The 13,485-nt window shown below is 40.8% G+C and overlaps 1 protein-coding gene across 7 annotated transcripts in view; it reads right to left on the reverse strand.

Annotated features, from left to right (window-relative positions):
* PLCB4 (phospholipase C beta 4) overlaps nt 1-13,485 on the reverse strand; it is a 436,230-nt gene that overhangs the window by 20,837 nt on the left and 401,908 nt on the right. For all 7 annotated transcript variants that reach the window (XM_067012117.1, XM_067012114.1, XM_067012118.1 and 4 more), the window contains 3 exons: nt 12,977-13,127; nt 7,871-7,920; nt 7,655-7,720 (listed from right to left, as the gene is read on the reverse strand). In XM_067012117.1, the coding sequence (XP_066868218.1) occupies nt 7,655-7,720; nt 7,871-7,920; nt 12,977-13,127 (267 nt within the window). The remainder of the gene's footprint in view (nt 1-7,654; nt 7,721-7,870; nt 7,921-12,976; nt 13,128-13,485) is intronic.

Genomic DNA, 13,485 nt, shown 5'->3' on the forward strand with positions numbered 1-13,485 from the left:
TCCAAGCTTAACCTACTGCCGCAGGAATAGATTGACACGTCGATGTATCCTTATTTAAATGGATTTAGCTACTCTTGCATTGTCATGGGGGAAAAGAAAAACTACTAAATCACCGTACTACTAGCCTTCCTTCTAAGATTTAGTAATCATCATGCCTGTCTGGCACATGTATTAATTTTCCTGGGCAAATAAGGGGCTCTATGCAAGTCTAGAATAAAACATTTCAGAGGTGCCACATTCCTATGTCTCTTGCAAATATCATTGAAAGGAGGGTGGAGAAGATTGTTTCTTTAAATATTCTAGTGCAGCACAAGAAAAAGAAAACAAAAGAGGCTCTGAAGTAAGCTGACATAGACTATTGCTTAAGGAAGTATTCTGGTGAACCTTAATTAACCCAATTAGATATGAGGAATGAGGGTGTTTGTACCATAAAGGCATTCATGATGGCTTCAAGTATATAAGATATGCTCTACAAGGGCAGGGAAAACCTCTTTCTTTCACCACTACATAGCCCAATGCTTGGTACAAAGTAGATTCAATAAATATTTGTTGCATGTATTAAAAATTTAGCATGGGAAAGCAGTAAGAGGACTTGGATTCTGGTCCCAGCTCATCCTAGTGGCCCTGTGTAACAAACATAAATCTTTCCAGGCTGCAATTTCTTTATCAGAAAACTGAACAGGACCTTGTTTGCCCAGCCTAATTCATGGTTATGAACTGCAAGTTAACGAATGCTATAAAATTTTTAAAAATTAGAAGCATATTGAATTAAAATGATTACAATGAATACACATAACAAGAAAGTTCACCTTGAAAAATTATCTCTTGTGTTTCTCTCTGTGCTCAAAACTATCCCTGCATGGTAGGTAGCAGGTATTGAAGTTTTGGGATAATCTGGTTCCCAGACACCACTTCCCCTTTCAGAAAGGAATGGGGACTTAATTATTGATCATCACGTGATGGGCGTGGTGGTTGGCTCAATCCTCAGCTTCCTGTTGTACAAACTAGAGGAGCCGGGAAATGATCTCTAAGCCTATTTATACTGAAAAAAAAATCTATCATTAATTTTATTCTTTTGGTCCTTAACTGAGTCATGAGACCTTATGGAAGAGAAAAGTCCCTTTTCATTCTTTCAGGTCAAGGGTAGCGAAATTAAATATGTTGACCTAAAAGTCTATCTTAATTGGGACATTTGGGGGAAATAAATGTACGGCTTTTAGCAGTATTTGTATATGTTTCTATCAAAGTTAAGAGTACCTGCTGTATATATGTATATGTATAATTGATTCACTTTGCTGTACACCTGAAACTAACACAACATTGTAAATCAACTATACTCCAATTAAAAAAAAAAAGAACTGTCCACCACCATCAACTGCTAAAGGAAAAAAAAATCAATAGTAACCTTAAAAACTACAGTCTATCTATTTGCTCAGTGGAAAAAAAAAGTTAAGAGTAAATTCAGCTTCTTTTGGGAAAAACTTCTGCTGCAATTCATTCTTGTGGCTGATGTGACTCTGGGCATAAATTCTCACCCCACAGATGATGCTGAAACATCTGAGTAAATCGTGTTTGCTCAGCACACACCTCTGAGATCACCAGTAAGCTGCCTTTGTGCGTAGTTGCTGTGTCTCTGCCCATTTCTACTTCATGACAGAGCTGTAGGTCTGTTATTGACTTCTTACCACGAATTACATTTGATGAGTTTAACAGCAGTCTTGGTGTTTGTTATCAGCAAAACTGCTTGCATAGCAAAGAGCATATTTTCCATTAGCAGCTTTACCGAAATGCCAAATTTTAGTCAGGTTCTCAGGCATTTTATTTGACTCATCTAGCTATGATGCTGCAAACTGGCGGTCCCAGGGATGCATTCAGCTTTTGTTATTGTTTTTTTTTTTTTTTTTTTTTTTTGCCTAGATAGTATTTCAGAAAAAGACTGAATTAGTGGCCAATATTAAAAGAAGAGGAAATTCATGTAAGATTTCAGGTTCTGTGATTCTCCTTTAGAGAATGAAGGTGGCCCACAGACTCTCAAGGTGGGAAGACCTCAGGCTCAGACCAATGGTGGGAACTGAGTCTGACTTGCCCTTTGGACAAGAATGAGTGCTCCCTGTTTTCTACATGGGGCCAACTTCCTTCATTTACTTCTTTTACATCATTTGAGTTGGAATTCTTCTTCTAATGTGTTATTGGGGATATTTACTTAACTTTGGGTTTAAATTTTTTGCTCTAAGGATTGGATCACATCTGACAATTGAAAAGCATGCTTGTCTTTTAATGAAAGCAACCCTAGCTCTGGACCCAGATGAGCCCTGCGCTAGTGTGGGATCACGGTTGCTTAGTTCAGCTCTTTCTGTGTCTCATCTAATGGACACTTGAAAAGCAGTCCACTAGTTTCCATTTCAAATTGAGAAAGTGAGAGACAAGTAGCAGTTTGACTGTCAACCGCATTCAGAGGATCAAAAGCAACTGACCATGGCCATTTTCCAAAAACTAGCCATGTTAGCTAGCATCTTGATCCCATTTGGGGCTCAAATGGTCATTACCTATCTTTTCTTCCCACTGTCCTAACAGCAGATCTCACAACTATTTCTTTGGCTCTCTTTCGTATATGGTAGATCCTCATTGTCATATCACTATTCCTTCTCCATTCTGCAGCTAACTTTAAGTTTGGAAATAAGCTCTCTTATGGACCATACATTTCTTAAGCCACTAGGTTAAGTAAACCACATTCTCTGCTTCCCTTTCTGAGAAGTGGCATGATTTACTCAGGCTGGTATGTAATAGCTGAGAATGCCCTACAGTCACTGAACATGGACTAAGGACTCTGCTCTTGTCTACCATGTGCCATGGTTGACCCATGGGTGCTGTGATTGGAAGGTACAGCATAGGCTACCTTCCCTCCTCTGTAGGTTATTTTATAACCCAAAGCTTTGAGGTAGCAAACCTTAGCCCCATCTTAGGTAGCACCATAACTGTTGGAAAGGGTTATATAAATGTTGTTTCACAGAAAGGCTAGGGTCGTTAATCCTTACTATTGCTTGACAACAGGGCAAAACCCATTTTTCAGGGAGGCCTGCTCTGCATCTTACAGGCCTTCAGTGGGGTTTTCACTGAGGGACAGTAAAGAGTGCTAAATAATATTCCTAAAGAAACAGTTTTCAAAACTTAGTGTGCATAGGAGAGGAGCTTATTTAAAATGTATTTCCTAGACTTCTCCTTGGAGATGATAACAAAGTCTCCAGTGGGCACAAGAATATGCAGTTCTATGAAGCCTCCAGTTTTTGGCCCAAGGATCATGTGTTGAAAAAGCAGTCCCAAAGGACGCCAAGATATCTGTGCCCTGTAGACTCATGACTGCTCTTAAAAACCTTTTACTAAGACCATCAAGATGTGTGGAAATAAAAACTAATGTGGGAAAACTCAGAGGCAACCCAATATAGTGATGAAGAGCTTGAGTTCTGGAGTCAGAGAGAATTTGGTCCAAAGCTTGGCTCCACCATTTAAAAGCTAGGTGATTTAGTCAAGCTGTGTTTCTTTTAAGTGTAAATTATCTCATCTGGCAAATAGTTGGTAGACTGTTTGCAAAAAGGGCCACAATGATTTCTCTTTCTGTATCCAATCCCCTTTGCAATCTGACTTTGTGGTTCCTCCTGCCAAGAAGTAGAGTCTTCATCCCTTGAACCTGGGACAGCCTCATGACCCACTGTAGCCAAGAGAAGGAGGTGGAAGTGATGCTGTGCCAGTTCTGAGCTGAGGCTTAGTCTCCTGGGACCCATACTATGTGAACAAGCCTGGACTACTGCTGAAGATGAGAGACCACAGAAAGCGGAGGCCTTCCAAAGTCAGCCAGCCCCCCACATCTGCCCACCACCTGCCAAACTGGTAGTGACAGCAGATGTACAAGTGAACCCAGATGAGACCAGGAACATCATCCAGCTGAGCTACAAAATTGTGGGCTAAATAAACAGTGGCTGTTTTTAGTCACTACATTTGGGGATAGTTTGTTACCCAGCAAAAGCTAACTGATACAAGTTAATATAATTATAATACTCCTTTATATAATTGTTATAAGAATACCAAATAATAAATGTTTATGTATATATTAGCTAGTTTTATCTTTTGAAAAGTATTGACAGATAGAAAAACTAGTGTTAGGATAAACAAGATCAAATGGGATCAGGCACTAAGTGGGTCCAGTGGTAACAGATTCACTACATCCTCTCACCTCCTTCACCAGTGTTTCTTTTTTTCAGTTTTAAAGACAAGTGCATTAGTTGAGTAGACCTCAGTATATACTGGTCAAGTAAATATTCCAATATACCCTTAATCTTAAAAGTTGGCTCAGATGAGACAGTGGAAAGAATTAGGGAAGTATTATAGACTGAAAAATTACAGAAACTTTATAGAGAGAAAGGTCTAACTGTTTGAAAATAATTATTTGCAAAGCCTTTGGACAGTTCAAATAGATGAAAAGCACTTTAATTATAACCAGCATGAATGAGTTATATTGCTCTAGGCACTTCTCTGAATTTCATTTTATTCATGTCTAAAATGTGGATAGTACCATTTGGGTTTCAAGGATATTGTGAGAATTTAAGAATGCACATACAATGCGTAACACAAAAGCGGCACTAAATAAATGTCAGCCTTATTATTAGTAGTAGTTCTATATAAAAATATTATGGAATTCAGAGTTCGTAAATTATACTGCCAAAGCAGGCTGAATAGAAAAGTGGGCCCCCTGTGTATTTAATGTGGGAGAAGGAATTCATCATAAGCTTATAATCATACATTTGTGTCTTGAACTTCTGAAGTACATGAGGATATGGAAAACAAGCCGTGAAATGCATTTGCCTGCTAAAAAATGCTTTCAAAAAGCATTCTGAAAAGCAACAGGCAAGCACTGTATATTTTACTGTGCAATTTGGCTCTGTTACTTGACCGAAGGCATTCTGAAGGCTCCCTCCAAAAAATGTACACTAAAGCTATTATGAAAGTCCACACAAATTTAGATGGTAGGATTTAGCGAGATTTAAAATCTCCTTTTAAGTATTGGTTCTATTAGAATGTGGGGCTCCAAGAAACTTGAAGTTTCTGCAAATGAAGGCAACTTGGATTCTATTCAGCCATATAGAATTTATTTGCTACTAAATATTAATATTTCCTCACCAATAAGCGTGAGGAAAATGGAAGGAATAAAGTTCAGTGGCATCAGAGGTGGAGGGAAAGAGCTATCAAAGCTACCTCTAAATTCTCTCATGGAAAAATAATTTTTCACTTGCTATTGACTGAATATTTATATCCCTCCCCACTCTGAAATCATATGTGGAATCCCTAATCCCCAGTGTGTTTGGAGGGGGTGCCTTTGGGAAGTGGTGAGGTCATGAGGGTGGAGCTTTCATGAATGGGATAAGTTCCCTTATAAGAAGATACAGGAGAGAGATGAAAGCTCTCCACACCATGTAAGGAGCAGTAAGAAGGAGGCTGTCTGTAAACCAGGAAGGGGGCCCTCATCAGACACTAAATCTGGTGCACCCTCACCTTGGACTTCCAGCCTCCAGTACTGTAAGAAAGAAATTGTTGTTTAAGCCACCTGGTCTATGGTAATCTGCCATAGCAGCCCAAACTGACTAAGACACTATCTTTGCCACTTTTCCAATTAAGTAGATAGGCCTGCTAATAGAACTGAGACAGTCTGAACTCGAAGGTTTAGATAGGGAATCAGCAGACAATTCTGCTCAGTATTATACAGGTTAAGTTCTAAAGAACCAAGGAGCAACCTTCTTCAGCAGCTGTCCAGGTAACCAGTATACTGACACTGTCCAAACTAGATGGAGATTTACATACTGTCCCATGTGCTTCCACTGCCTTTGATGCAATGCGGGAACTTGTTTACTTACTGAAGCATCCAATATCCTTCACAGAATAACGCAATAAGAGTATGGGCTCCAGACTAAAGACAATTTGGGTTCAAACATTGGCTCTGCTACCCTCTAATGATGGGGCATTAGTTACATGGCTTCACCTCCCTGATCTTAACTTCCACGTATGCACAATGGGGACTTAGAATTTATCTTATAGGGTAGAGAGTATAAGATGAGGTAATAAATATAAAGTGCTGAGCACAGCATCTGGAAAATACTTCACATACAAAAATCCTAGATAGTATATTATTCTTATTATTATCAGACATGGTATATTTCCTGGTCATGCTTCAAGGAAATATTAAATGAGACTCAGGCCAAAATGTTTAAATTTCCAATCAGTCCAAAGGCCATTGAGATGCCTGCCTCAATAACAGAGATCCAACTTAAACAGAAGGAAAATCTGGTGGATGACGCCTTGCCATATGGCTACCAACTCCATTCCTAATAACTAAAGTCATTGAAAGTGCATTTGCATTTTCTTTTCTCTCCCTTTTCTGTTCCCTTTCCATATTCCAGCTTGCTGCCAATGACCAAGAAAATGGAAATCCCTACTTGAGCTCTGTCTCCACACTTATAAAAATCTGTGGTGAGTTTCCCACGTGGGCAATGAAAGGAATTCCACTGAATAGAATTGAAATTCGAGCAGTCTTTGAAGTGACCTCTATATCAGCAAATCCATGAAGCCAATAATACAGGGACTATTACTAGGCCAAGATGAGGCCAAATTTCTCAAAGGAGCACAAACCATTAAAGAGATGACAGAGTTCCAGGCTGCACTCTTTGCATCTTCGTATTTGAAGTGACTCAGAGGTTCATCACTCAAGTCCAGCTCTGCAGGCTGTGCCTTGGTTTGAGGCTGGGGTCAGGGTATAAAGAAGTGGGATGGCAACATGAGCTTAAAAGAATTCAGAAGTCCTTTCAAGTTAAGAAATTAAAATTTCTCTTGCTCTCCTTACCCGTAATGGAAGAGGACATATTTACCCTTCCAGCAGCAGCAGCTGTTGTGATACATCTTAGGAAGGAAAAAGATATCACGTTTGTCTCTTTTCCCGGGGAGGGAAGACTTGAAAGCAGGATGGCGTCTGGGTGCTGTGAAGTTTTTCAACCTACATGAGAATTCCTGCGATTCTCTTAAATTTGTAGCTAATTTAGAATTTCTCATGATCACTGTCCAAAGACCTCTTCTTATAGGTAAGTAGGAACAACAACTATATTCCATAAGTAGGCCAGCAAGCAGAGTTTACATAATAGGGGGAAGGTGAGACAAGCTCTTTCTCTAGGTGGCTTGGGTGAGAAGTTTGGAGCTGGCCAGCATCTCCCCTGACACACCGTGTATGGCAAACTATTTGCCAGTGACTAAGGGAATTTTGGTACCCAGAGACTAAGACTATGTGCTGGTTTTCAATAGTCAGGTGACAGCCCACTTGTTTAGATAAAGTCAAATTATGAAACAATTTTGAAATGGGTGAAGCTTTGTTATGCTTTTGCAATAAATGTTAGAAACACAGTTTACAAATCAGTGACAACCAATCCCAAATGGATTCTATTTTTAAATTTCATTTCTAACCAGTTAAAATGAAGGTTCTTCTGCCCAGTTGGCTGGTATCAGTTTCTAAGTAGTGTTTTTGGCTGTGAGGTTTCATCAGAGCGCTGAAAGGAAAAAACACACAAACAAGCGAACAAAACTACACACACATATTGCTTGCCCACACAAAACACTGTACCTTTGCATGTTTCTTCTTTAAAGAATTGAGCTCCTTCTGTTGTTTCTTTAAATGCTTCAAGTAAGCCTGTGGGGGGAGGGGGGGAAGAAAAACAGGATCCCAAATAAGTTTGTGTAGTACTACCACAATGATTACAGTTGGTGAGAAACAAAAATAAGTCAGTTTCACCAACAGGCAGAACACAAGAGTGCTGGCAAAATGACGGAGTAATTTTACCTTCATCTGCTTTAAATCTTCTATCCTCACTTGAGGGATCAATTCAATACCTGAAACAAAAAGTCACTGTGTATATTAAAAATGAGAGAGAATAAGTGATTATATCAAATTCACAGTTTTGAAATCGCATCTAAAGATGCTGACGCAGCTTTCCATGTAATGTTATGGATATAAACATCTTAGTTTCCTATTACAGAGCAAATAATTAGACACTTACCCTAAATGTTTATTGCCTTAGGTCAGGTTCCCTACTATCAGAGCCTGAAAAGGGGATTTGTGTGCACATGATTTATCAAGGGAAGGCTCTCAGGAGAAACCCCTTAGAGGGTGGGAGAGAAGCAGGATAGGGCAGAGGAAGAAGCTTGAGTGTCTTTCTAGCTGAAATCCAGCCTCAGTCTGATCTTACAGGAAATTCTTTAGCATAAATGGCCCTCTGGTGTTGTTCTAGCTTGAGGTAAGGAGACTGGGCTTTTGTAACCCCACATCACTCAGCTAAGGGTGTCAGAGGTTTTACAGAACCTTCCTTTTCGAGGCAAGAGAACTCCCATGGTCTGAGGGCAACTCTAGGGAGAAAAGTGCAGCTGTGATTTGCAGTCAGCCGGTACTCCCAGACACCAAGGGTTGTGGCACCAGCCCCATAGAGGAGATCAGACCAGGCACAGAAGCATCTATTACAGTTACCTTTATCTTTGTATTTGTAGGCTCATCCTATCAGTTCACTAACTACCAACTCTATTCCCAGCTTAACCATCATCAAAGAACAAAACATTTTTTCAGCTGCTTTGTTTAACTGAATTTAATGTTAGCATTTAAGTGATATGCTACTGAGTCCAAGAATGCCTTTAACAGACAGAAAATAGTGAAATCAAACCATCATAGAACAGGATGCTGTCATGAGGACCTAGATTAATATACTGTCATCCTGTTACTGAAGTGATGCTAAGCCAGGTGTTGTCATGGCAACCACATTTGCAGGCGAATCCCAAAACATGTTCTGTTTGACTGCAGATTTTCATCTTAGGCAAACAAGACAAATGTGCACTCTGTACTATAATTGATTTCCGTTAGAATCCCAAAGGCTAGGTATGAAATATCCAAGAAAGATAGGTGTCAAGTTCTAGGCTCTTGTTTTTCAGCTGTACTCATTTTAAGAAGATATGCACATCCAGTGTGAGTGTGGTAAGGACAGAAAAAAGGAGAGTCATGGTGTAGAGAAATCAGTCTTCTGATCTATAACATTTTGTGATAAGGGTGTCAAGGGATCATGGGGCTACTCTCTAATCTCTTAGGTCTGACATGACAAGTTAATTCCCTGCTTTACTGCAGGGCAGAGGAGTCTATCCTGGCATCGCTAAGAGCTCCCTATCTTTGGGTCTCTTTTCTCTCTTCTATAAAATGAACACACAGAATTGGGGGGCATGCAAGGTCCTCTGGACATCTAACAAATACTAAGAGTTTGACCTAGTCTGATGAGACCCTTTTTTGGTGTTTGTTCAATGAAATCTTGATTAAGAGGACCCTGTGAAAACATAAACCTTTTGCCTTTTTTGGAGAAAGACACATTGTAAAAATGTTAGTTCCTATGAATGATTTAGTTAGTTAGGAAAAAAACACACTCTACAGAACAGGAACTGGTACATGCCTGGTTCCATCTATATGTCCAAAGCAGCTTATCTAATAGGACTTCCAACAGGAGTGGATATGTTCCATCTGTGAGCTGTCCAGTGGATGGCTACGAGTTACACGTGGCTCTTGAGCACCTGAAATGTGGCCAGTGCACCTGAGAAATTCAAGTTTTGATTTTTAAGCCTAAATAGCCACATGTGGCCAGTGGTTTCTATATTGGATAGTGTAGGTCTCCAGGCTTCTGGTGTGAAAGTACGGGTGAATTTGGGGCCCCAAAGATTTTGACTAGTTGAAGGTTCAGTATATAAATTTTTTGTTTTTATCAATGCAGCTCATTAAAAATGACTTGTTTTCTCTCAAACCGTAACTTGGAGATCAACTAGTTGAGTTTCCTTAATTCTTTATCCTTAAAATTAAAGAGAAAATCAAGCAGCATTGGTGCAGCTATTGCTATTTGGCTGTGTGTCTAAGAGAAATCATGTAGAACTTCAGGACTCCTTACTTTCACAGATGTTCATAGCAAATTCTGTTGGGCTCCACCCTGACAGCTTCCTTTCCACCCTGAAACTTCTCTTCTTGGCTCAGACAGGACACCTCTCTTCCCTCTTTATGCAGCAGGATTGTTTCCTTTCTCTTGATTCAGCTCTTCCTCAGAGCCTGTTTCACTATATACCTCTCTCTTGCATTTTCCTTCTCTTTCTCTTCACTGGTTCCTACCAACATGCTACTGTTCTCCATAACAACCATTTTATATCTTAAATCATCAATTTTTCTAACCTGGTTTCATCACCCAGGCATCCCTGATCCAACAGTAATTATGCAGTCTTAACTTCTGTGGACTGTCTACCTTCCAAAACTCATTCTTCTTATAACATAGATTTCTCTCTGTTTTTCTTTGTTTTCATTCCTACTATCTTTCTAAGCATTCTCACATTTGTTCTCTCTCTTTCTCTCCCTTCTCCCTCCTCTTTACCTACTACAGCTCTGCTGTTGCATGTTTCCACCCAGATGTACCACCAACACCTTGAATTTGATGATGTCCAGGACTAGAATCATCTTACTCAAAGCTTTTCTTCCTCTTGAGTTCTCTACTTCCTTCAATGGCACCATTTCTCTCTGTGACCTGACCTTGAAGTCTCTGAGTTACCTTCTAAGTCCCATATTCAAGCCACCTACTGATTTCCATCCTTCCTTTCCCTCTGAGTACTTCCAGCATAATTCAGGTCCTCCTGGCCATTAGTATGGCTCATTAGTTCATCAGCCATTTACTTCTTTTTTTTTTTTGCAGTACGCGGGCCTCTCACTGTTGTGGCCTCTCCCGTTGCGGAGCACAGGCTCCGGACGCGCAGGCTCAGCGGCCATGGCTCACGGGCCCAGCCGCTCCGCGGCATGTGGGATCCTCCCGGACCGGGGCACGAACCCGTGTCCCCTGCATCGGCAGGCGGACTCCCAACCACCGCGCCACCAGGGAAGCCCCAGCCATTTACTTCTTAAGAGAAGAGACTTTAGATCTTTACTAGGCATCGTTCCAGGGACACGTTGAATGACAGAGGGGTGGTCTTGTCGTCAATAACTGCTTTCTCTGGTTGTTATCACATCATATAAATATAATGTGAATAAATATATAATATAAATACAAGGTGATAAGTGTTATAGTAGAGGCACAAATACTCTAATTCTTCACTTGCCCTTAGCATTCATGCCTTCCTTTTAAAGAATATTTCTGCCAAGACTATATTAGTCTTCTTAAAAAAATCCTCTGATGTCATTTCCCATTCTCAGGTGGTCCCAGATCCTTTCCAGACCAGGACTGGCCCTGCCCCCTCTCCTATCCCTGGCTGCTTCCTATGTGGCCTCCTCCTGGGCTCTTCTACCTTCTCTTCCTGCTCACGTCAGACCTTCGTTTCAAGGCCCAGCTCAGTTAGGACGTCATCCTTGTCTCCTCTGAGCGCCAGCTGGAAGGGGCCCTCTCCCTCTTGTTTCTGAGAGGTCAGCGCTCACGAACACTGCCTGGCTGAGGGGTGGAAGCCTGTCCCATCTTACCCCTTGGGCCATGTGAGGTCCCTGAAGTGGCGAAGGCATTTCTCATAGAACCGAGTACTGCCACTTAGAGGAGGCTCCCAAGTCTCCTAAACAAAAGGCCAAAATGAAAGTGTGTAGACCCCCTTCCTCAGGGCATCTGCTGAGGGGACGAGGGAAAGTGAGAGCTTTCTTCCAGTGGCTCCTTCCTGTGTAACCTCATTTGGAACCAGGGGTGAAACTGTTCAAAACACAAACATGGTTCCTTCTAGAACTAGGATCACTTCTGTCCTCGGAAAGCTAGTCACACTGCTTTTGCAGGCCACTTAACTCACTATAATTACTAATGTCTTTATGTGCTGGTGGGCATGACACAAGAACTTTAACTAAACAAAAACTCTTCCAGTTTCCACTCTCTATCTCCGCCTAAATCCTGTATCATTACCTTGTTCCATGTTCTTTCCAGGGAGAAACAAACATAAGTAGCAAAGTACAACTGGGGCTACTTTTGTGCCGTCTCATTCTCTAATTTGTTTCACAAAGCTCAGTGCACACTTAGTTTCCTGCTAAATTACAGTGCTGCTTTGGTTAAGGAAAGTCTGTCATTTCTTACCTTAAACTGCAGCACTGTGTGTATTTAAGTACACAGACAACTTGATCTTCTTATACCAAAGATGCTGAATTCACATTTAAATGGGAGATATATATACTGAGTAGAAAACCATTAGGAAAAGCAGAAATTCTTCTTAAAGTAAGAAGAGCGAATTTAGTAAATGACTCAGGTCAAGGAGAATATTTACAATATTTAATTATCATATGGGATGGGGACCATCCAATCAGAATGGAGGCCTGGACAATAAGAATGGAAATTCCTTTTAAATAATCAGTACAATTGCTCCCCCTACACACCAGCACACGGGACACATAATTCTTTGCAATGCCACCTCTAATGATCTTTCGTTTCATTCATAGGTAACCACACAGAACTGGCCTTCAGATGCCTGTCAATAATTTTACAAATAAATAGTCACAGATACTAAATATCTACAGATGGGGGGAAATTATCAATAAAGGAATCCAGGAATGTCAGAACAATCATGATTCTGTTGGTTCATAAGCTCACTGCCCATGCCTATGGTAGTATCTGGAGGAGAGAGGGAATGAGCTCACTAAGTTCACTCTGTGAATGTTTTTTTCCATAAAGGACACCGAATGTAAACATTTCTAGATCTACGAATATTGTACGCAGTATGACTACAGTGCAGGGGATCTAGCAGATGAAACCCTGACTTCCTGTTAACCACTCAGGGAAATTAAGCTGTTTGTTCAACCCACAAGAAAACCTGCTGCTCCTGAGATTTATGGAACCATGAAAATTGGCAAAATTAACCATTCTAAATACTTGCATCAAAGATTCTAAAATTGCCAGAGAGACAAGGAGCCCAGACAGCTCTCCTTTACCTTTCTTGGCCTCCAGGCCAGCTCCCAGGGTGGCCGTGGTGGTGGGCCTGAGCTCTGAGCTGCTCTGAGGGGTCACACTTGCTTTCGCTGTGTTGGCTTTCCCTTTCTTTTCATTCTTCGATGTGTCACTGGGCACGTCGGCGATGTCACTCTGGAACAGAAATGTTTATACTGACCCAAATGAATGCCACCCCGAGATCAAATGTCTTATACATTCTTCCTTTTACTGAATCCAGTCTGTATGATCAACTTTTCCCCTTCTGCATCTTAGCCTCTACTCCTTAAATAGATCTTTGCTTGGCAGGAGTAAACACATGGTTTCCTCAGGCTTGAGACAAATGATGAAGCCAAGGAAAGCAGATGTAGCTCCTTTACAAGCAGGGTATACCTTCTTTTTTTCCAGCTACTGGAGAGATTTCTGTTTTCACTCTAAACTGAGGAGTAAGGGGAGTTTTAAAAACAAAGAAGCAAACACCACAACTGTGCACTGAAATTGAAGGTTGGATGCA

This window comes from Kogia breviceps, chromosome 14, assembly GCF_026419965.1.
Source record: "Kogia breviceps isolate mKogBre1 chromosome 14, mKogBre1 haplotype 1, whole genome shotgun sequence".
Lineage (NCBI taxonomy): Eukaryota > Metazoa > Chordata > Mammalia > Artiodactyla > Physeteridae > Kogia > Kogia breviceps.